Source organism: Sapajus apella, unplaced genomic scaffold (assembly GCF_009761245.1).
Source record: "Sapajus apella isolate SASKATOON/1434 unplaced genomic scaffold, GSC_monkey_1.0 scaffold1, whole genome shotgun sequence".
In the NCBI taxonomy this organism is placed as follows: domain Eukaryota; kingdom Metazoa; phylum Chordata; class Mammalia; order Primates; family Cebidae; genus Sapajus; species Sapajus apella.
This window is the reverse complement of record NW_022436941.1, coordinates 13,677,614-13,699,885: the sequence shown is the minus strand read 5'-3', so window position 1 is coordinate 13,699,885 and position 22,272 is coordinate 13,677,614. Positions and strand designations below refer to the sequence as shown.

The window sequence follows — 22,272 nt, the reverse complement described above, 5'->3', positions numbered from 1 at the left end:
GTTGACCAGGATGGTCTTGATCTCTTGACCTCGTGATCCACCCGCCTCGGCCTCCCAAAGTGCTGGGATTACAGGCTTGAGCCACCGCGCCCGGCCTGGGGTCTTCTAAATATACAATCGTGTTGTCCGCAAATAGAGACAATTTGACTCCCTCCTTTCCTAATTGAATACCCTTTATTTCTTTTTCTTGCCTGATTGCTCTGGCTAGAACTTCCAATACAGTATTGAATAGGAGTGGTGAGAGAGGGCATCCTTGTCTAATGCCAGATTTCAAAGGGAATCCTTCCAGTTTTTGCCCATTCAGTATGATATTGGCTGTGGGTTTGTCGTAAATAGCTTTTATTATTTTGAAATATGTTCCATTGATACCTAGTCTATTGAGAGATTTTAGCACAAAGAGCTGTTGAATTTTGTCAAAGGCTTTCTCTGCATCTATTGAGATAATCACATGGTTTTTGTCTCTGATTCTGTTTCTGCAGTGGATTATGCTTATAGACTTGCATATGTTGAACCAGACTTGCACCCCTGGGATGAAGCCTACTTGATCATGATGGATAAGCTTTTTGATGTGCTGTTGCAATTGGTTTGCCAGTATTTTATTGAAGAATTTTGCATCTATGTTCATCATGGATACTGGCTTGAAGTTTTCTTTTTTTGTTGAGTCTTTGCTGGGTTTTGGTATGAGGATGATGTCAGTGTCATAAAATGATTTGGGAAGGATTCCCTCTTTTTGGATTGTTTGGAATAATTTCAGAAGGAATGGTACCAGCTCCTCTTTTTATGTCTGGTGGAATTCAGCTGTGAACCCAGGTCATATGGACCTGGACTTTTTTTGGTTGGTAGGCTCTTAATTGCTGCCTCAACTTCAGCCCTTGTTATTGGTCTATTCAGGATTTTGACTTCTTCCTGGTTTAGGCTTGGGAGGGTACAAGTGCCCAGGAATTCATCCATTTCTTCCTGGTTTACTGGTTTATGTGCATAGAGTTGTTTGTAGTAATCTCTGATGGTAGTTTGTATTTCTCTGGAATTGGTGGTGATATCCCCTTTATCCTTTTTTATTGCATCTATTTAAGCTTCTCTCTTTTCTTTTTTACTAATCTGGCTAATAGTCTATTTTGTTGATCTTTTCAAAAAACCAGCTTCTGGATTTATTAAGTGTTTTGAAGGTTTTTTTGTGTCTCTATCTCCTTCAGTTCTCCTCTGATCTTAGTTATTTCTTGTCTTCTACTAGCTTTTTAGTTTTTTTATCTTGCTCCTCTAGCTCTTTCAATTTTGATGATAAGGTGTCGATTTTAGATCTTTCCTTGCTTCTCATGTGGCCATTTATTGCTATATATTTTCCTCTAGACACTGCTTTAAATGTGTCCCAGAGATTCTGGTATGTTGTGTCTTCATTCTCGTTGGTTTTAAAGAACATCTTTATTTCTGCCTTCATTTCATTGTTTATCCAGTCAACATTCAAGAGCCAGTTATTCAGTTTCCATGATGTTGTGCCGTTCTGAGTTAGTTTCTTATTCCTGAGTTCTAATTTTATTGCACTGTGGTCTGATAGACTGTTTGTTATGATTTCCATTCTTTTACATTTGCTGAGGAGTGATTTACTTCCAATTATATAGTCAGTTTTAGAGTAGGTATGGTGTGGTGCTGAGAAGAATGTATATTCTGTGGATTTGGGGTGGAGAGTTCTGTAAATGTCTATTAGGTCTGCTTGGTCCAGATCTGAGTTCAAGTCCTGGATATCCTTGTTAATTTTCTGTCTCGTTGATCTGTCTAATAGTGACAGTGGAGTGTTAAAGTCTCCCCCTATTATTGTGTGGGAGTCTAAGTCTCTTTGTAGGTCGTTAAGAACTTGCTTTATGTATCTGGGTGCTCCTGTGTTGGGTGTGTATATATTTAGGATCATTAGCTCTGCTTGTTGCATTGATCCTTTTACTATTATGTAATGCCCTTCTTTGTCTCTTTTGATCTTTGTTGGTTTAAAGTCTATGTTATCAGAGACTAGGATTGCAACTCCTTTTTTTTTTTTTTGCTCTCCATTTGCTTGATAAATCTTTGTCAATACCTTTATTTTGGGCTTATGTGTGTCCTTGCATGTGAGATGGGTTTCCTGGATATAGTACACCAATGGGTTTTGACTTTTTATCCAATTTGCCAGTCTGTGTCTTTTGATTAGGGCATTTAGCCCATTTACATTTAAGGCTAATATTGTTATATGTGAATTTGATCCTGCCATTTTGATGGTAGCTGTTTTTCCCATTAGTTGATGCAGTTTCTTCATTGTGTCAATGGTCTTTACCATTTGGTACATTTTTGGAGTGGCTGGTACTTGTTTTTCCTTTCTATGTTTAGTGCTTCTTTCAGGAGTTCTTGTAAGGCAGGCCTAGTGGTGATGGAATCTCTGAGCAATTCCTTGTTCATAAGGATTTTATTTCTCCTTCACTTATGAAGTTTAGTTTGGCTAGATATGAAATTCTAGATTAAAAGTTCTTTTCTTTAAGGATATTGAATATTGGTCCCACTCTCTTCTGGCTTGTAGGGTTTCTGTAGAGAGATCCACTGTCTGAGTCCGATGGGATTCCCTTTGTGGGTAACCTAACTTTTCTCTCTGGCTGCGCTTAGCATTTTTTTCCTTCATTTCAACCCTGGTGAATCTGAAGATTATGTGCCTTGAGGTTGCTCTTCTTGAGGAATATCTTTGCAGTGTTCTCTGTATTTCCTATACTTGAATATTGGCCTGCCTTGCTAGGTTGGGGAAGTTCTCCTGGATAATATCCTGTAGAGCGTTTTCCAGCTTGGATTCATTCTCTCTGTCACATTCAGGTATATCTTTCAAACGTAGATTGGGTCTTTTCACAAAATCTCATATTTCTTGGAGGCTTTCTTCATTCATTTTTACTTGTTTTTCTCTAATCTTGCCTTCTCGTTTTATTTCATTGAGTTGATCTTCAATCTCTGATACCCTTTCCTCTGCTTGGTCGATTCAGCTATTAAAAATTGTGTAAGCTTTGTGAAGTTCTTGTGCTGTGTTTTTCAGTTCCATCAATTCATTTATATTCTTCTCTAAGCTGTTTATTGTCGTTAGCATTTTGTCAAACCTTTTTTCAAGGTTCTTAGTTTCTTTGTATTGGGTTAGAATATGTTCTTTTAGCTCAGAGAAGTTAGTTATTATCTACCTTCTGAAGCCTGTTTCTGTCAATTCGTCAGACTCATTCTCCATCCAGCCTTGTTCCCTTTCTGGTGAGGAGTTGTGATCCCTTAGAGGAGGAGAGGCATTCTGGTTTTGGGTGTTTTCATCATTTTTGTGCTGGTTTCTTCCCATCTTTATGGATTTGCCCACCTGTGATCTTTGTAGTTGGTGACTTTCAGATGGGGTTTCTGAGTGGATGTCTTTTTGTTGATGATGAAGTTATTTCTGTTTTTAGTTTTCCTTCTAACAGTTAGGCTCCTCTGTTGCAGGACTGCTGGAGGTCCACTCGAGATCCTGCTTGCCTGGGGATCACCTGCAGCAGTTGCAGAACAGTAAGGGTTCCTGCCATTTTTTTTTTCTGGTATCTTTGTCCCAGAAGGATACCTGCCAGATGTCAGCCTGCAGTCTCCTTTATGAGGTGTCTTTTTGGATAAACAAAGGTTGGGGAACTGCTTGAGGAGACAGTCTGTCCCTTATAGGAGCTCAAGTGCTGAGCTCTGAGCTCCGTTGTTCCTTTCAGAGCTGTTGGACAGGTACGTTTAATCCTGCTGCAGCAGAACTCATAACTGCCTTTTTTTCCCAGATGCTCTGTCCTGGGATGGTGGGGCTTTGTTTATAAGTTTCTGTTGTGTTTCTGCCTTTTTTCAGAGATGACCTGCCCAGTGAGGAGGTAGCCTAGTGACAGTCTGCCAGCAGAGGCATTGCTGAGCTGCCGTGGGCTCTGTCCAGCTGCTGTGTGAACTTCCTTGCTGTTTTGTTTATCGAGGTATAGTTACGGCTGCCTCAGTAAAGGCAGTCTGTCTCTGTAATGGTGGACTGCCTCGGAAATGGCAGGTTGCCTTGGTAATGGAGGACTGCCTTGGTAATTGTGGACTGCCTCGGTAATGATGGACTGTCTCTGTAATGGCAGACTGCCTCAGTAATGGCGGATTGCCTTGGTAATGGCCGATGCCCTTCCCCCCTGCAGAGCTGGACCATCCTGGGTCCAGTTGTGCTTGCTGTGAAACTCTCAATCCAGAGTGTTTTAGATTGCTGGTCTTTGTGGGGGTGGGACCTGCTGAGCCAGATCACCTGGCTCCCTGTTTCAGTCCCCACTTTTTCAGCTGAATGGGTGACTCTATCTGCCAGGCGTTCCAAGCGCAAGTTGAAATGGCACCCAGATTTGTGTGAGTTTTTGTGTGGAGACCCACTGCACCGGCTGAAACAGCCATGCTGGAGACTCGTGGCACTTTTCTGCTTGGGAATCTCCTGGTCTGTGGGCGGTAAAAATTTCTTTGGAAATGCAGTGATCACTCACCGTCTGCGCTCTTGCTGGGAACTGCAATCCAGAGCTGTTCCTATTCGGCCATCTTGGATAGTCTCTGATTACATCAAGCTTTCTTGTGGTAAAAACATTTAAGACCTACTTTTTAGCAACTTTCAAGTACACAGTACATTATTTTATTTTATTTTAGAGATAGGGTCTTGCTCTATCACCCAGGCTGGCATGCAGTGATGCAATCTTGGCTCACTGAAACCTCTTCCTCCTGGGTACAAGCAATTCTTGTGTCTTGCCTCCTGAGTAGCTGGGATTACAGGAATGTGCCCCCACACCCAAGTCCCAAAGTGCTGGGATTACCTGTGTGAGCCACCTTGCCCAGCCCTGATCCTTCTATTTTTCCCCTTTTCTACCACCTTGCCTGTCTAATTTTTGTATTTTTAGTAGAGATGGGGTTTTGCCCTGTTGGCCAGGCTGGTCTCAAATTCCTGAGCTCAGGCAGTTTACCTGCTGTGGCCTGTCAAAGTGCTGGGATTACAGGTGTGAGCCACTGCACCCAGCACACAGTATGTTATTATTAGCTATAGTCACCATAGCTGTCCAGTCGATCTGCAGGACTTATTTCTTCACTACAGCTGAGACTTTGTACCCTTTGTCCAGCATCTCCCCATTACCTTGCATAGCTTCTTCATAAACACTTCAGTATATATTCTGAAGAGACAGAACTTTAAATTACATAACGGTTATTCTATTATCTACCTAAGACAAATATGATCATATATCCAGTGTTCAAATTTCCCTGATAGTCTTTTTTTTTTTGAACATTTAACTCATCTGAATGAGGATCCAAACAAGGTCCCACACATCACATTAGTTGATATATTTTAAAGTCTTCTAAATGAATTATCCAGGCCAAAATGTCTATAGTACTGCAACTGAGAGACCTTGCTATGGCATCATTTAACAATGTATCTCTTTATTTTCTGTAAAAAAAAAATAGATATTTAGACATTTAGATATTCTGGATATTTAGACAGCAGCACTTGACCAGATTCAGGATCAGAGGAGGCAAGAGTATCTCATGAGCGTTTCTGGGCACTTCCTATGGCAGCACATTGGGGGCCACTTCCTGTCACAAAAAGCTTTCCCCTTTTCTGTGATGTTAGGGTTGATCTGTGAGTTTAGGTGTCAATGATCTGATCCTTCGTCTTTTTTTTTTTAAGGGACAAGGTCTCTGTCCCCCAGGCTGGAGTGCAGTGGAGCAATCATAGCTTACTGTAGCCTTGAACTCCTAGGCTCAAGCAATCCTCCCGCCTCAGCCTCCCAAGTAGCTGGGACTGCAGGTGTGTGCTACCATGCTTAGCTAATTTTTTTTTTTTTTTTGTAAAAACAGAGTCTCGCTCTGTTGCCCAGGCTGTTCTTGAGCTCCCGGCCTCAAGTGATCCTCTTGTCTCATCTTCCCAAAGTGCTGGGATTACAGGTATAAGCCACTTTGCCCTGCCCTGATCCTTCTATTTTAATGTTCCCCATCAGCTAATGATTCTAGCATCTGTTAGTGATCATTAGGTAGATCAATGATTTCATATAGATTCTATTATTGTTTCTATACTTGTTAGGTGTCATTCTTCTCTAAAGAAGGGCTTCTCTTCAAGGCAGCAAATCACACTGCCATGTGTGTACCTATGCAACAATCTTGTATGTGCTTCACATGTACCCCAAAACCTAAAATGCAATAAAAAAAAGAAACTTTAAATATATAGGAGTTTTGTTGATAACACAGGAGATGCAGCTGATTTTATGAAACAAACAATATTAAATTAGCCTTATTTACCAAAGGGTTACACAAACAAAGATCATTCTGTTTTTAGGCTGTATTTATAGTTTTAGGACCTTAAAATATCTTTTTTTTTTTCCCATTTATTTATTTTATTGCATTTTAGGTTTTGGGGTACATGTGAAGAACATGCAAAATTGTTGCATAGGAACACTCGTGGCAGTGTGATTTGCTGCCTTCCTCCCCATCACCTACATAGGACCTTAAAATATCTAACAGAAACCAGCACACAGCCAAAAATGCATGCTGACAATTTTAAAGACATCTCAATTTTTATGTTACCAATAATTTAAAAACAAGCTTATTTATTAAATATTTACTTCTAAAAGGCAAAAAAAAAAAAAAAAAGAAGGGCTTCCCTTCAATTATATCCCAAGGTACAGTATACACAAGAAACTTTTCTTTTTTTGAGACAGAGTCTTGCTCAGTTGCCCAGGCTGGAGTGCAATGGTGCGGTCTTAGCTCATTGCAACCTCCGCCACCTGGGTTCAAGCGATTTTCCTGCCTCAGCCTCACGAGTAGCTGGGATTACAGGCACCCGCCAGCACATCTGGCTAATTTTTTGTGTTTTCAGTAGAGATGGGGTTTCACCACGTTGGCTAGGCTGGTTTCCAACTCCTGACCTTGTGATCTGCCCGCCTTGGCCTCCCAAAGTGCTGGGATTACAGGCGTGAGCCACTGCACCCAGTCGATATTTTTCTTTTTTAAGGCAGTTATCAGAATAATGATTTAGTTATTTAGGATGTGCCTAAATAAAGGTGACTGGTGAGGTTGGTTTATTTTTTTTTTTTTTTTAAATTTTTTTTTTTATTTAAAAAAATTTTTAACTAGGGGAAAGCGCGAACGCAGTCCCCCACTATCACAAATTATGCAGTCGAGTTTTCCACATTTGGGGAAATCGCAGGGGTCAGCACATCCGGAATGCAATGGATAAGCCTCGCCCTGGGAAAACCTCCTTCGTGATCATGGTATCTCCCCTGCCGGGAGGCTGGTTTTCTAAAGTGTCATTATAAACTTCGGAATCTTAGCATAAATGGTGTGTGACAGCTCAGTGCAGTTGTTCTTTCTGATACGCACACTGCTCCATCTTAGGCTAGGGGGAGCCTGCTTAATGCAACCTGTGTCTTTTAGACGTGACCACAGTACCCTTCTTTGCTTTCTGTCATGACAAATTGTTCCACATTCGCCTTATACGTTTTCCTTCTCTGACCTAGAGTTAGACATTTCTCCAAGGCCTGATTGTTTTTAGTAAGAATATAATAGCTACATCACAATAGGTGTGCCCAGTTTTTAAAGATTTGCCTGCATAAATAGTGGTGACCCAAGTCTTACACACGGGCATGATCAACTGCTGCTGCATATCTTACCAGATGCATTTTACAAAAAATTCCACCCATTCCCCCTCAATCAGGGTGCATGTTTGAAAGTTCCTTGAGGCCACGCATGGTGGCTCATGCTTGTACTCCTAGCACTTCGGGAGGCTGAGGTGGGCAGATCGTTTGAGTTCAGGAGTTTGAGACCAACCTGGGCAACATGGCAAAACCCAGTCTCTACACAATACACACACAAAATTAGCCAGGCTTTGTGTTGCACACCTGTAGTCCCAGCTACTCGGGAGGCTGAGGCAGGAGGATCACCTGAGCCCAGGAGGTTGAGGCTACAGTGAGTGAGCTGTGATCGCACCACTGCACTCCAGCCTGGGCAACAGAGTGAGGCCCTGTCATAAAAAAAAAAACAAAAAAAAAAACAAGAAAACTAAAGTCCCTTGACTTTTGCAGACCTTGGCCAAGTCTGATTCTTAGTCCTTCTCATCTGGGATGAAGGAGATTTACTAACAAATGTTAGATTTTTTTCCCTCTTCCTCCTAAGAGCTCCCACAATGCAAAGACACTGTGGAGCTGCAGAGGTTGACCTGGCCAGAGCTGGCCCCCGACCCCTGAGAGCTGAGGACGGGGAGCTGCACCCCCCCTTCCAGAGTGGTGCATGCCTTTGGGGAGTCTCTCCTCACATAGCAGACCTCCTAACTCAAGACTGCTCATTTTGCTGTAAGATGTTGCCCGCAAGGACTGAGTCCTGAGCCCTCACACAGACTGCAGAATAGAGCCACCAATACCTGGATGACAGTCTTAGATGGCTTCCCTAGACTCTCCTTAACTCACTTCCTTGTCTGCGCCAGGTCAGCCTGGTCTCTCTGCGCCCCTAGTGGCTGAGAGGCCCTTACCGAGGCAAGCCTTGAGTGAGCAGGGCACCTACCCGTGTGGCATTTTATGAACATGGCTGAGCTGTGGGCACCCTCAGCTGCCAAACCAGAGGCATCTAACAGAGTTTCAGCTCTGCAGTTATGAGGCAAGGGGAGTGACAAGGAAGGTCAATGATGGAGAAAACCCAGTGACATTTTATACGTTAGCGAAGTCCATTGCCAAGTGCCCAAAGCCTGTCTGAGTGTACTGTTTAAAGGGCAGGAAAACACGCTTCCAGCTCTTACACTGTAAAAGTAATGCAGCTGGCCCTTTGCTGGGGGCATCCTCACTGCATCCGCCCCTCTGCCTGCCTGGCCTCCCTGGCACTCATGGGCTGCACTGGGACAGGCGTTCTGCAGACACTGCCCTCACAGTGGCTTCCACACATTCTCTCTCACAAATCTCAAGACTGACTTAAAAAAATTCCTAACATCAGCAGTCTTTAAGCCCTATCTGAGAGTAAAACACAGTTCATGTGTCTACTGAGCATTACTTATTTGCAGCTGGGTGAAAGTCACAGCTGCTTCCTTTCTGGCACTGGGGAACGGATGAAAGCCAGGAGAGCTGTGTGGGTGTCACTTTTATGTAAAACAGACCCTTGCGGTGCATGCTTTTTCCTACCAAGCACTTCACTGCCTCTGGTAAAGACAGACTCCCCATGAACCAGGGAGCCAGATGATGCTACCTAGAATAAGAAGGGACCTAACAAATTTCAACACTGTCATTTTTAGCTGTCCAATCCTTTTCTTTCCAGTGAAATCTAGTCCAGATCTCCACTCTACAAGGCAGAGAGAAATTGGCTGTATGGGGCTGAGGCACCAGAGCTAAGGTTATTGGTCTCTTTCTCATGGCCTGTCCCCATGGCAACTGCAGGATTCCAAGAAGGACTTTTGGAGAAGTGCTGATGGCAGACAGTATGGCAAACCTACCCTGATTTTGGCCCCCTTCCCCAATCACCCCTGCAAGTACTGAATAAGTGAGATAATGGTTGGAGTCTGACAGCGAAACAAAACAGGGAACCCAGTGACTACAGAGGTGAGGGTGGAGAACAGGACCCCACACCTAGGGGACAGGTATGGGCGGAGAGTAGCGTCCTTTTCTCCCTCCTGTGAAATGCTTCTCCATGGAAGCATCACACCCCAGAAAACAACAAATAGCAGCAGCAGCCTGGTGGCACCTGGGCAGCGGGGTAAGATTAGAGCTGTATTCCATGCACACTGGGGTAGGTGCATACAAAATATGTGCAGGCAGACGGGCCAGCCTCGCGGAACTTCCTCTTCTCCAGCCTTCTCCTCTTCAAAGGCGAGCTGACTGCAATTCTGGGAGCTGGAACTTAGGCCAAGATGGAGGTATGTGGAGGTTCCCTGAGGGTGAGGTCACAGGCTAACTTGTGGCAAATGGGAGTGGTTGGGTCCAAATGGCAACACCAGAGGATCTCCCACCCTTGATGTGTTCCTGCCCTCCCTGCTGACCCACCAGGGATGCAGTATCTCTCACCATGAATACACATCACTAGCCAAGGTAGTCAAGATCCCCAAGAGAATATGAGATCACATGGAAAATATAATGAGACATGATAAAAGGTGGTAGTGGGCCGGGCACGGTGGCTCACGCCTGTGAACCCAGCGCTTCGGGAGGCTGAGGTGGGTGGATCACTTGAGGTCAGGAGTTCGAGACCAGCCTGGCTAAATGGTGAAACCCTGTCTAAACTAAAAATACAAAAATTAGCTGGTGTGGTGGCAGGTGTCTATAATCCCAGCTACAGTACTTGGGAGGCTGAGGCAGGGGAATCGCTAGAACCTGGGAGGCAGGGGTTGCAATGAGCCGAGATCACACCATTGCACTCCAGCCTGGGCGACAGAGAGACTCCATTTCAAAAAACGAACAAACAAACAAACAAACAAACAAAACAAAAAGAAAAAAGGTGATAGAATTAACGCAAACGTGATAGTAAAATAAATGTAAGTGGATTAACTCATCAATCCAAAGACAGATTTGCCAATTAAATTGTAAAAATAATATTTAACAGTATGTTGTCTGTAGGAGATTTAAGAAGTTATAGAAATGTTTATTAATTTTTTTCCTAGTATTCCTTTATTATCTTTTTTTTTTTTAAATTTTTACATTGGTTCTCAGGGTACAGGTGGTATTTGGTTACCTGAGTAAGTTCTTCAGTGCTGATATGCGAGATTTGGTGCGCCCATCACCCGAGCAGTGTATGCTGCACCATATTTGTATTCTTTTATCCCTTGCCCCACTTCCACCTGTCCCCCCAAGTCCCCAAAGTCCATTGTATCATTCTTACTCCTTTGAGTCCTCATAGATTAGTTCCCATATATCAGTGAGAACATATCATGTCTGGTTTTCTCTCCCTGAGTTAGAAAGGTTGTAGAAATATTTAATATTAATGTCAGACAAAAGAGAATTTTAAAACATCAAAGTGGACAAGCAGAATATTAGGATATTATATTTTGGTAAGAGGACCAATATGTCAAGAGGATATAATAATAAAGATAAACCTATCAATATAGCCTCAAATATATAAAGTAGCTACTGACAGGACTAAAGGGAGAGATAAATAAATCAGCAGTTGTAACCAGAAAATGTTATATGCTCCTCTCAGAATTTGACAGATAAAGCATGAAAAAATGAAGATGTAAACTGCCCAATAAACTGCACTTTATTTATTTAGACACATATATGTAGCATATATACATATATGTTTGCAACAATCAATCCTGTAGTAAGCCACAAAAATGTCATACTTCCAAATAATTTACATCATAGGGATCATAGTTCTTTGATGATAATGTAATAATTAAAATAATTAAAGGACACAAGAATAACATCCTTCCTTCTGTTCATTCGCTGGAAGCTAAAGAAACTCACTTACCAAAGCCAGAAGATTCTTGGGTTAAAGAAGAAAACAAGAGAAACTTAAAAAACATACTTAGGACTAAAATTTAAACAATGAAAGCCTTAAAAATTGTGGGAGATAAAGTAGTACTTAGAAGAAAATTTATAGCTTTAAATCACTCATCCAGGCCAAGTGAGGTGGCTCATGCCTGTAATCTCAGCATTTTGGGAGACTTAGGCAGGTGGATCACCTGAGGTCAGGAGTTCGGGACCAGCCTGGCTAACATGGTGAAACCCCGGCTCTACTAAAAATACAAAAATTGACCAGGCGTGGTGGTGGGTGTGTATAATTCCAGTTACTTGGGAGGCTGAAGCAGGAGAATCTCTTGAACCTGGGAGGCAGAGGTTATAGTGAGCCAAGATCGTGACACTGCACTCCAGCCTGGGTGACAGAGCGAGACTCCCTCTCAAAAAAAAAAAAAAAAGAAAGAAAAAAAAATTAAAAAAAAAATGAAACAAGAGTGAATTAAAAGAAGAAAAAAGGAAAAAATAAAGATAAAGCTAAAATCAATAGATAGAGTACAAAAGAGGGTGAGAGAAAGAGAAGATTAAGAAAGTTCTAAATTTACTCTTCAAAAAGATCAGTGAATACACCACTAATCCAGCCCTGCTAGACAAAAAAAAGAGGATGGAAAGAAAACATCAAATGAAGAAGAGGATAACTGCAGGCTGAATGAAGGTGAGGAACATCCATTGGGTGCACCAGAGTTGGACTGGGATGAGGAGGGTGTCCCCATAGCAGGGTGGGAGGTAATGTGGTCTGGGTATCAGAGCTCAATATCGGTGAGGAGGCCTGTGCTGGGGAGGGGATGGCTGTGAAGACGGGAGATGGCTCACATGCAGAGGAATGGATGAAGTAGGTAAGTAAATCAAGGACAATGAAAGTCAAGTTTTCTCACTGTTAGCAGAGGGGGATTATAAATACAGAAATGGAAAAAGGATTCACCTGTGTGGTATCGAATTGGACTCGGTGGTGCCACTGTGAACTCTTGGTTTTCCATATGCAAATATAGATAAACATAGAACATTTTATGAAGTAAGATTTATCCAGGAATGAAAGGATGGTGCAATGTTAATGTGTCATATTACACTGGTGGATGAAAATAGTTTTTTCATTAAAAAAGCTGTATGTATAATTGCATACAATTCACACAACATTGAGAAAATTGTGTGAATTACACATAATTAATTATAATTATACAGTTTTATTAAGTTATTGATTATACATAATTATTATTGAATGTTCTTTAAAAGAATTTTTAAAACTCACGGAGTATCAGAATAGAAAGAAATATGGGAAAAATGTAAAAAATATCAGACTGGTAGAGAAACATTGAACACACTGTTTAAGACTGGAGAGCCAGCAAATACAACTGCTAGCAAGACTGCAGTGAGAGGCTTGTGGAGGACCCAGCCTCTACATTAACACAGGGCAGAGCAGACCTGGCAGCGTAGAAACAAACTGTCAGAACCAACAGAGACTCGTACAGAGTTCAACAAAAATACAGCATTCCCAGCGTATGTCTACACCGGCACTAACCAACTAGAAAATACAATAGAAGATAGATATCATTTATAATAGCAGTGCCAACTATAAAATTTGGGAACCAAGTTAACAAAGAACACAGAAAAATTTTATTGGAAAAGATTAAAACTCTATTACAGGACACAGAAAGCAGCTGAATACCTGGTGATATGCTGTGATCATTATATAAGATTACTAAAAATTGTAAAGATGTCAATTTTAATGAAATGAAGTATACATTCACTACAATGCCAATAAAAATTCCATTAAGACCTTTTCAACTACTTAACAATTATAAAATTTATACACAAGAATAAAAAGCTGGATCACAAATAACTAAGTCAATTCTGAAAAAAAGAAGAGTGAAGTCGTTAAGGGATTGGGAGGAGTTGCTCATTCCACTAAGTACTGAGACAAGCTATAAAACCACAGTGAAAGTTGTCTGCAGTGGCTCGTGCCTGAATTCCCAGTACTGGGAGGCCGAGGCAGGTGGATCATCTGAGGTCAGGAGTTTGAGGCCGGCCTGGCTAACATAGGGAAACCCCATCTCTACTAGAAATACAAAAATTAGCTGGGTGGGGTGGCAGACGCCTGTAGTCCCAGCTATTCCGGAGGCTGAGGCAGGAGAATCTCTTGAACCCAGGAGGCAGAATCTGTGGTGAGCCAAGATCGTGCCACTGCACTCCAGCCTGGGCAAGACAGAGTGAGTCTATCTAAAAAAAAAAAAAAAAAAAAAAGCCACGGTATGATAAATGGTGAGAGAATGCAGGAACAGACAAAAAGACTGAAGCCATAAATTGAGTGCTCAAAAATAGACCCATGTTTATATGGAACTGGATATGTGATACAGGTGACACTACAAATGAATGAACAAAGGGTAAGATTGTTTAGTGGATGGTGATGGAAAAACTGCCTGCTTTAGGGAGATAACATTGGATCCTTATCTTATGCCATATACAGAGGTGAACTCCAGACAGATGAGAGGCCTAAGGGTGAAAGATAAGACTAAAGCTAAAGTAAGAAAATATGAGAGAATAACTTTGTGCTTCGGGAATGAGAAAGGACTTCTTAAATTTAAATAAGACTACCCATAGTAGAAACTACACAGCAAAACTCACAACTCACTACGTCAAAATTAAGGATTTCTGTTCAACGAAGAATACCATAGACAAAATTAAGAGAGGGTTGAACAAATGAAAGATGACTTTGACACATCAAACTGACTAGGGAGACCAAAAAGGAAAAGACAGGGAACTCAACAGGAAAAAAAAAGAGAAATGTAAATTTGAACAGATAAGCAATTTAACAATAAAACACAGATTTATACTATCAGATTGGCAACAATGAACAAATAATAGCTTGTGTTCGAAAGGATAGGGAGAGATGGGAAAACTCAACTACTACTGCAGGCAGGGGTGTCTAAAGTGGAATACTCGTTGAGAACAATACCAGAATAGTCAAGTTAAATATGGCAGCGTCCTATAGCCCAGCACTCCCACTGACGGATACTGATGCAGTGAAGCTCTCTGACAGGCGCACACGGAGATGAGTACGAGATGTCCATCACTGCACTGTTGGCTGGGTAGGCAGCTGGAGGCAACAGTAAGGGAATGGAAAAGTAAAATGGAATTCCAAGCAGCCATTAGCAATGAGGTAGCACACGCAGCAACATGGAGGCATCTTAGAGCCAGTGTTGAGTGAAAAAAGAGAGTTGTAATATCGTTTATGTAAATTAAGACATATACACACAAAACAATATGTTTTGCAAAGATGCATACATATTCAATTTGTATGCATATTAGAGAGTGGGTGCCTAATGGAGAAAGGAAGGGGATAGGAGTGGAAATTAGAAATGAAAGGGAAATATTTAAAACTAGCCGCTGAGTCCATACTCTGAGTGCATGGGTCTGAATCCCAGCTGCGCCTCTTACTGGCGCTGTTACCTTGGGCAATTAACAACCTCTCTGGTTTAAGTGTCCCCATCTCTAAAAAGGAGCGGGTAACTGATAGCCAAAGACTGGCTCCAAAAAATTCTGCCCCTCCCTGTCTGCATGTAGCCCCTCCCACAAGAGGTGGGCCTGTGACTGCTTTGACCAATAGGATACGGAGTAAGTGCAGCTCTGGGGCTGCCCAGCCGTGTGTTTTAAGCAGGAGCCTTGGGCCGCCATGCCGTTTCAACGGGCCTAGAAACAGATGCCACGTAGAGATGTGGGCCACGTGGCGAAGCACTGTGCCATCTGACTGTGTAAAAGACACCTGGCAGAGGCACTGCCCAGCTGAGCCAGGCCAACCTGGGAATAATAAGATAGAATAAAGTAGTTGTTTTGGACTACTTAGTTCTTTTAAGTGGCATTAGATATGGTTATGAGGATTAAGTAAGGTAATCTTATTTTTTTCTTTTTTGACACAGGGTCTTGCTCTGTCGCCCAGGCAGGAAGTACAGTAGTGTAATATTGGCTCACTGCAGCCTCGACCTCCTGGGTGCAAATGATCCTCCCACCTCAGCCTCCTGAGTAGCTGGGACCACAGGTACGCACCTACATGTGTGGCTAATATTTTGTATTTTGTGTAGAGACGGGGTCTCACCATGTTGCCCAGGCTGGTCTCAAACTCCTGGGCTCAAGCCATCTGCCTACCTCAACCTTCCAAAGTACTGGGATTACAAGCGTGAGCCACTGGGCCTGGCCAGGAAGTAATTTTTAAAGTGCTGGATAGGGCCGGGTGCGGTGGCTCACGCCTATAATCCCAGCATTTTGGGAGGCGAAGAGGGGGAATCTCGAGTTCAGGAGTTCGAGACTAGCCTGACCAACATTGTGAAACCCTGCCTCTACTAAAAAAATGATACAAAAATTAGCCAGGTGTGGTGGTCGTGTGCCTGTAATCCCAGCTACTTGGGAGGCGAAGGCAGGAGAATTGCTTGAACCTGGGAGGTGGAGTTTGTAGTGAGTTGAGATCTTGCCACTGCACTCCAATCTGGGTGAGAGAGCAACATTTTGTCTGCCCCCAACCCCCCAGCCAAAAAAATTAAAACATCAAAGTGCTGGATAGTGCATGGCTCATGGGAAAGGCCTGGTACTATATATGTATTTATGGAATAAAAAAGAACAAGGACCTAATAGAAATGGTGTCATGAGCAAAAATGTATGACTAACTTAATTCCTTTCACATAATGTTCACAGATAGGCTAAAACCTCTGATAGGACTCATATATTCATTTCCTTGATGGGGAAATTACGGCCCTGATTGATAGATGAAAAGGATATTCCAAAAAAGAGAGTGTCTCAAAACGAAGCAGGACTCCCTGAGCCAGCTCTCCTGCTGTTGTCTTTGTGCACAGAATTCAGAGCCTGAAGAAGGCACTGGATGTATGAGCTCAGTGACTCACGAATGTCTCATTTCTGGGAACACAGACAACTGATGGGCTATATTCGTTTTCTTCTGTAGCACTAGACCCAGAACTAGCAAATTTTTATCTGTAACGAATTATCAATTAACCCTAGGTCTCAGTATCAGGAAATGCAAGGAAAACAAAAATCTACCCATAATTCAAAGATCTCAATCCAATCAGTAATTTCAACCTGTAGAAAGTTCTCATAACAATTCTTTTTATTCCCAAGCACAGTGCACAACATTTGTTGATTATTTTATATTAATTCCTCTTCTTTTTGAATACTAATTAAAACAATTTGTTTATGTTCTTTCAAATCGATTATTAAAATTGTTCTTTGAAATCCTGGCTAGGGCAAAATAACCTAGACGGTAGCAACAGTGAATGGAAGGTTAGAAAGGGAAGGGCACCACTGTTCATTTTTGAGAGGGAGCTAAGCCTTGTGACTCTTACAAGGACTATATGAGGTAGACACTACCCCCATTTTACAGAAGCAAAAACCTAGGCTTAGATAGATGGGGTCACTTGTCCACAATCTGCAGCTGAGACATTGTGAAGCCAGGATTCAAACTCACGTGTTCTTGACTGGGCATGGTGGCTTACGCCTGTAATCCCAGCACTTTGGGAAGCTGAGGAAGATGTATTACTGGAGGTCAGGAGTTTGCGATCAGCCTGGCCAGCATGGTGATACCCTATCTCTACTAAAAATACAAAAATTAGCCAGGTGTGGTGGTGGGCACTTGTAATCCCAGCTACTTGGGAGGCAGAGGTGGGAGAATTGCTTGAACCTGGGAGGTGGAGTTGCAGTGAGCTGAGATTGTGCCTCTACACTCTAGTCTGGGTGACAGAATGAGACCCTGTCTCAAAAAAAAAAAAAAAAAAAAAAGCCACACAAAAAACCTTCACGTACTCTTACTCCCTAGGTGGTTCTCTTCCACTCTGTCATGTTAGGAAGAGGAGCCAGGATCACCCCAGAATGACTGCAACAGGCAAGGGGAAGGCAGAATGTCCTAAAGCCAATTCCTAGACACTGAGACTTTTGTGAAGCCAAAGAAAGGGTGTCTCATCTGAAGGCACCAATAAAAAAAAAAAATGGGTGGATTGTAGCCCATATATTTCTGCAGAACTGACACATTTTGAGAGAGTTAACAGTTGCCCAGACATCACTAGCCATAGTGCCAACTTCTCACGACTCCAACCTCAGCAGCACCAGGCTTCATGTGGTCTGTCTGCCAGAAAGCAGATCCTCATATACTTGTCTGGGAAGAATGATGGGAAGCCAGGTTCATCCTGGTCCTAACTTCTTGTCCTAAAATAAGCCTGAACCTTGTCCCCACATGCTGGCTCAACTCCTATTCTACTTCAGGCATCAGAATCACAACTCTACATTTCTCATCTAGCACCAGGACCACAAGCTGTGTGTTAGATCTTCAGGCAGCTTCTAGGAACATCCTGGATTGAAGTGGAGAGGAAGCATTTCCTGCATTCATTTCCTAGCTGGCTTTCTTAGTCAGGTTCTTTGGGTCTTGGGTCATTTCCTAGTGTGGGCAGCTCTATGAGCTGTGTGGAGTGTCGGGCAAGGCTGAGGGGTTTCAAATATGGGAGAAAGATGCACCGTGCAGGTGTGGACCCAGAGCCCAGCCAGGGTCAGCGCCCCATGGGAACAATAAGGACTTAGGAGGAAGCAGGACCAGAAGCTGGTTGCTTGCCCAAGTGCTGGGTCAGTTGGGCTGCTGTTTCACTTCCATTTTCTCCTTTGGCTCCTCCATGCCCCAGATGAGTTACTTTCACTGAAAATGAAATGCCTGTGGTTACAGCCCCCTGAAAGTGACAATCCACAGCAGGGCCGAGGCACTTGGGGCAGGGGACACTAGGACAACGAAAGACAAACCAAAGTAACTTCCAAATCATGCTGTTTATTTTTCCTTAATGGATTTTACAGCTCATCTATGTCTCTGCTCAGTTCTCTGAGGAGCTGTAGAATTTGTGTCGATGCCCTGTGTCCTCCGTCCTTCCCCAAATGAGCACACATGCAGGGCAGGAAAGAGCACACTGGATTTGTCTTAGTTGTTAATTCACCCTCTAGCTTCACTGTGACACACATTTGTCTCTACGTGATATGCTCAAGAAAAATGATTAGGACAGAATCACAGCAAGGAGTGTGGAAGAGAGGGAGTTTTGTAAAAAGTCCCTGCAAGAGAAGCAATGAACCACCAGGGTCCTTTAGGTAAGGACTCCCATTCTTCATCTCTTCCTCTTCATTCTTGATCTTTCAAAAAGAAAGAAGCACAAGAAGAGGACTAGGCTAGCAAGGCCGCTGGTAAGCCTCAGGATGCCTCTGCACCCATAAAGAAAAGGCACCCCTTCCTGCAGGAGGTGGAGCCCTTTCCATAGGGCATGGCTTGGAGAGGATGAAATATCCTCCAAGAGTTCAGAATCCCAGATGGGCCCTGATGCCAAAGGAGAGCAGAGCGTCTCACAGGGAGGTCCCAAGCTGGTGACCTGGGAAGGGAGGCACTGATGCTGTGCCTGGCTGCCAAGGGTGTCCTGCCCACCACCCCACATGCAATCTACTCTTTGTATCTTGGACTCTGCTGTACTTCACAGGGCAGGGATGCAAACATGAGAAAAAGGTGTGGCACAGGCACAGCATTAATGTGCAAGCCCTTCCTAAGTGAGGGTCCCCATTGAACTGCCTGGGACCTGGCTGCCTTTGATGGTGTCATTATATCTCATCTCACGAACCAAGACCGCAGGAATTCTCTGCAGACACTACCCCCACAGGAAATCCTCCTGGGAATCCGCTGCTTCCTTAATTCATGGAAGAAGCAGGAAGGAGAAGGGGCATGGTCCTCTCATGAATGTTGTGCCATTCAGTTGAGAGGTGTCAACAGGTTCACCTGACAGCTCAGGGACTAAGGCTGGGTGGACGTCATTTATCAAGTATATTACTGGGCTGCAATTCACCAGCTACCAAGTTGAGCTCTTTGCTCTGGAAATTTAATGTGTGGCAGCTGCGTGCAGCCGGTGGTGCCCAGCATTTTAAAAAGGTCAATTAAGAAGCGGTTGATGGTGGTGGAGCTAATGACAGCTCAGGGAGGGTGAGCAGGGCCGAGTAAACAGAAGGGCTGAGACGTATATTACTGGAATTGAAGTGTCCAAGTGAAGCGTGGTGGGGAGGAAATCTATTGTCACAAGCCATAAAGCACATCTGAGTTTTGCAGAGAAGAGCAGTACAGCTGTTTCCCTCCCCAGGCAGCGCTGAGGGCAGGCTGTGAAAGGAGGGCTCGCCGACAAAGGGGACAGCTGCATCAGCTCCATCAATTTGCAGACAAAAATCGCTACCCTCCTCGCTGCCTGTTCCTTTGCACTTCTCGTTTTCCACTTGGGGAGCACAAGGCAGATGCTTGGAGTGATACTCAGAATGTGGGTCGTGTTCTAGAATTCCACATTTTAAGCATTCCCGAAGCAGGGCTCCGCCCCTCGTCGCGGCGTGTGGGCGGGCGGATAGCCGGAGCCTGGGAGTCACCCCAGCCAGCTCTCCTCAGAAGACATCCGCTCCCGCCTCCGCGCGCGCACAATGCAGGCTGCGGATCAGGCCCTTTACACTGCGACAGACAAAAGCGGGACACGAAACCCTTAGAAAAAATCTATTTCGGCCTGTGACAGAATTGGCTCACGGTTGGGGGAAGGCACTGTGTGGGGCTTTTTAAAAAAATCAGACAAAGGGGTCTTACAATAAGTGCAGGGCTGCTAGGACAGGCTTTTTTGCCACATCTACCTGTCAAGCTAGAAATTCAATAGAGCGATGGGAATGCTAATTGATATGCAAAACAGGTCTAGGGTTCCTAGAAATGTCTAATGATCCTCCAGTTCATTACGAATGCAGAATTAAGACATGCACTAAATGAGATGGGAGTGAGAACACCAACCTTTTTGCTTTTCCCTCTTTTCCCTTTAAAACCTGCTTTGGGAAACTTCACAGGTTTTATGATTTAAAAAAAGAGTTTTGCAATCAGTGGGTTTTGTTTTTCACACACTGGATATTTATTATTAGAAAATAGCTTCTATCAGCTGTCAGTACCAAAGAAGTTGAAAGGAGTGAGCTTCTCACCATATTTTCTTCTTAATGATATTTAAATAAACAGCTCACTGTGTGGAGAGTTGCCACGCCCTTTTTCCCTTTAAAAACTGAATAATTAAATGAAGTTTAGTACAAAACATTCTTCAAATATGACTTGTTCTGCATCTGTTATGCTGTCTCCTGGATGTGAAAGAGATGAAAGAGACCATTCAGGCTACCAAAGTACCCCAAATAATCCACACGAGGAACTGAGAAACAAACTAACTCGAATAAGACCCAACCAAACCAAGAAACCAGTTTTTACATTGGCTTTTTGATTTTGATTATCATCTAAGTTTAATATATATATATATATATATGTTTGAAATAGTAATAAAAAAGGAAGAATTGAATTGCATCCGTAGCAGGACAACCTTCCTCATACGTTAAAGAGGTGTTCAGAAAATTCCATACAGTATCTGCTAAATAAACATGTTTGGCAGCTTAGCAAATATCATATGATTGCAGCATCCATGATTTGAAGTAAAACAGCATTTGCTTTCTTCTGGCAACGGTCGTTGCTTGGGGTGATGTGCTAATGCACTCTGGATGTTCTTAGACCCCCAGGCTGAAGGAAGGGCTTGGGGGTGGCTCAGTGCATGGCCACAGTGCAGCCACTTCCAAACCCCAAACAATGAATCAACCAACCACCCACACAAACATCAAACAATTGTCTCCTTTGAGTTCCTCTTGACCGAATGTAGGCCCAGCAAGGACTGCTGGTTAGAAGGTACATTGACAGACTTTGGAATGAGGAGAATCACCCTCTGATTGGTCCGACGCCACTCATTGTACAATCGACAGTGGTACCTAAATGACACCTGGGGGTGAGAGAGGAAAAGCAAGAGAAAAGAATTCAGGTCAGCAGAAGTGGATAATCATTGCAAGAAAAAAATACGTCATTTGAAAGAGCTTCAAAGAGCTGGCAGCACTACAGCTGGGCAAGAACCCTGGGCACAATGGCTCTGGCACGCAGTGAGTGTTGGAAGACTGGGCACCAACCACAGAGCACCCTGTGTGTGGACACATGGGCAGAGGTTGCATGGGTGGCTTCCTCTGTTCCTCCTCATACTGGGTACATTCAGGATATGAATGGGAAAATGTGGTTCTTTCTGAGTTTGAATTTATTTTTGGACTAGTGGTGGATACAATGCCAGCCCTCGCCCAGCTGTGTGATCTGGACAATGTGCCTATCAGGTCCCTAGGTTCTTCTCTGTTAGATGAGTGGGATGCTAGGACTTCATGTACCTTCCTGCAAGTTAGACCCTGCACAACTCCAAGGATCCCACTCACCCTGTGATACGAAGGACACGCCCTTTGTGCTGTCCTGTGGACAACCTGCACAACTGCATGATGGCCCCAATGGATGATTCATAATGGCCTCCAGCTCCAGCATGCATAGCTTCCAGTAAGGAAATCGCAGCATGGGCACTAACTCCCCTGATAAATCTTCTTGAGTCTCAGGCTAGGTGGGGCATGACTCCCTTGGGTGCCCACCGTGCCTCAAGCTTTCCTACACGGCACTGAGCGTCCTGAACAGCACTGTGCATGTTTTTCCTCCCCCTGCCCTAGGAGCATCTTGAGAGCAGGGGTCTGTTGTGTTTATCTTTGCATGGCCAGCACCTGTTCCAGGGCCTGGCACTTAGGAAGTTGCTCAAGAGAGTTTGCTGAGTAAATGGATGAGTGAATAAGCATCCTACCTTTTCTAATTGCAACACTGCTTCAAACTGAAGCCTTTTTCTTTTTTCTTTTTTTTTAGATGGAGTCTTGCTCTGTCACCCAGGCTGGAGTGCAGTGGCAT

The 22,272-nt window shown here is 43.5% G+C and overlaps 1 protein-coding gene and 1 non-coding gene across 2 annotated transcripts in view; both read right to left on the bottom strand.

The window, feature by feature from the left end:
* Positions 1-7,107: 7,107 nt before the first annotated feature.
* On the bottom strand, positions 7,108-7,269 carry LOC116554605. The gene has a single exon (XR_004270248.1). It is a non-coding gene; the product is annotated as a U1 spliceosomal RNA (small nuclear RNA).
* Positions 7,270-18,244: 10,975 nt separating this feature from the next.
* MARCHF3 (membrane associated ring-CH-type finger 3) overlaps positions 18,245-22,272 on the bottom strand; it is a 153,000-nt gene continuing 148,972 nt past the window's right edge. Inside the window, exon 5 of the mRNA XM_032264120.1 lies at positions 18,245-21,292. Coding sequence (XP_032120011.1) covers positions 21,134-21,292 — 159 coding nt within the window. The 3' untranslated portion in view covers positions 18,245-21,133. The remainder of the gene's footprint in view (positions 21,293-22,272) is intronic.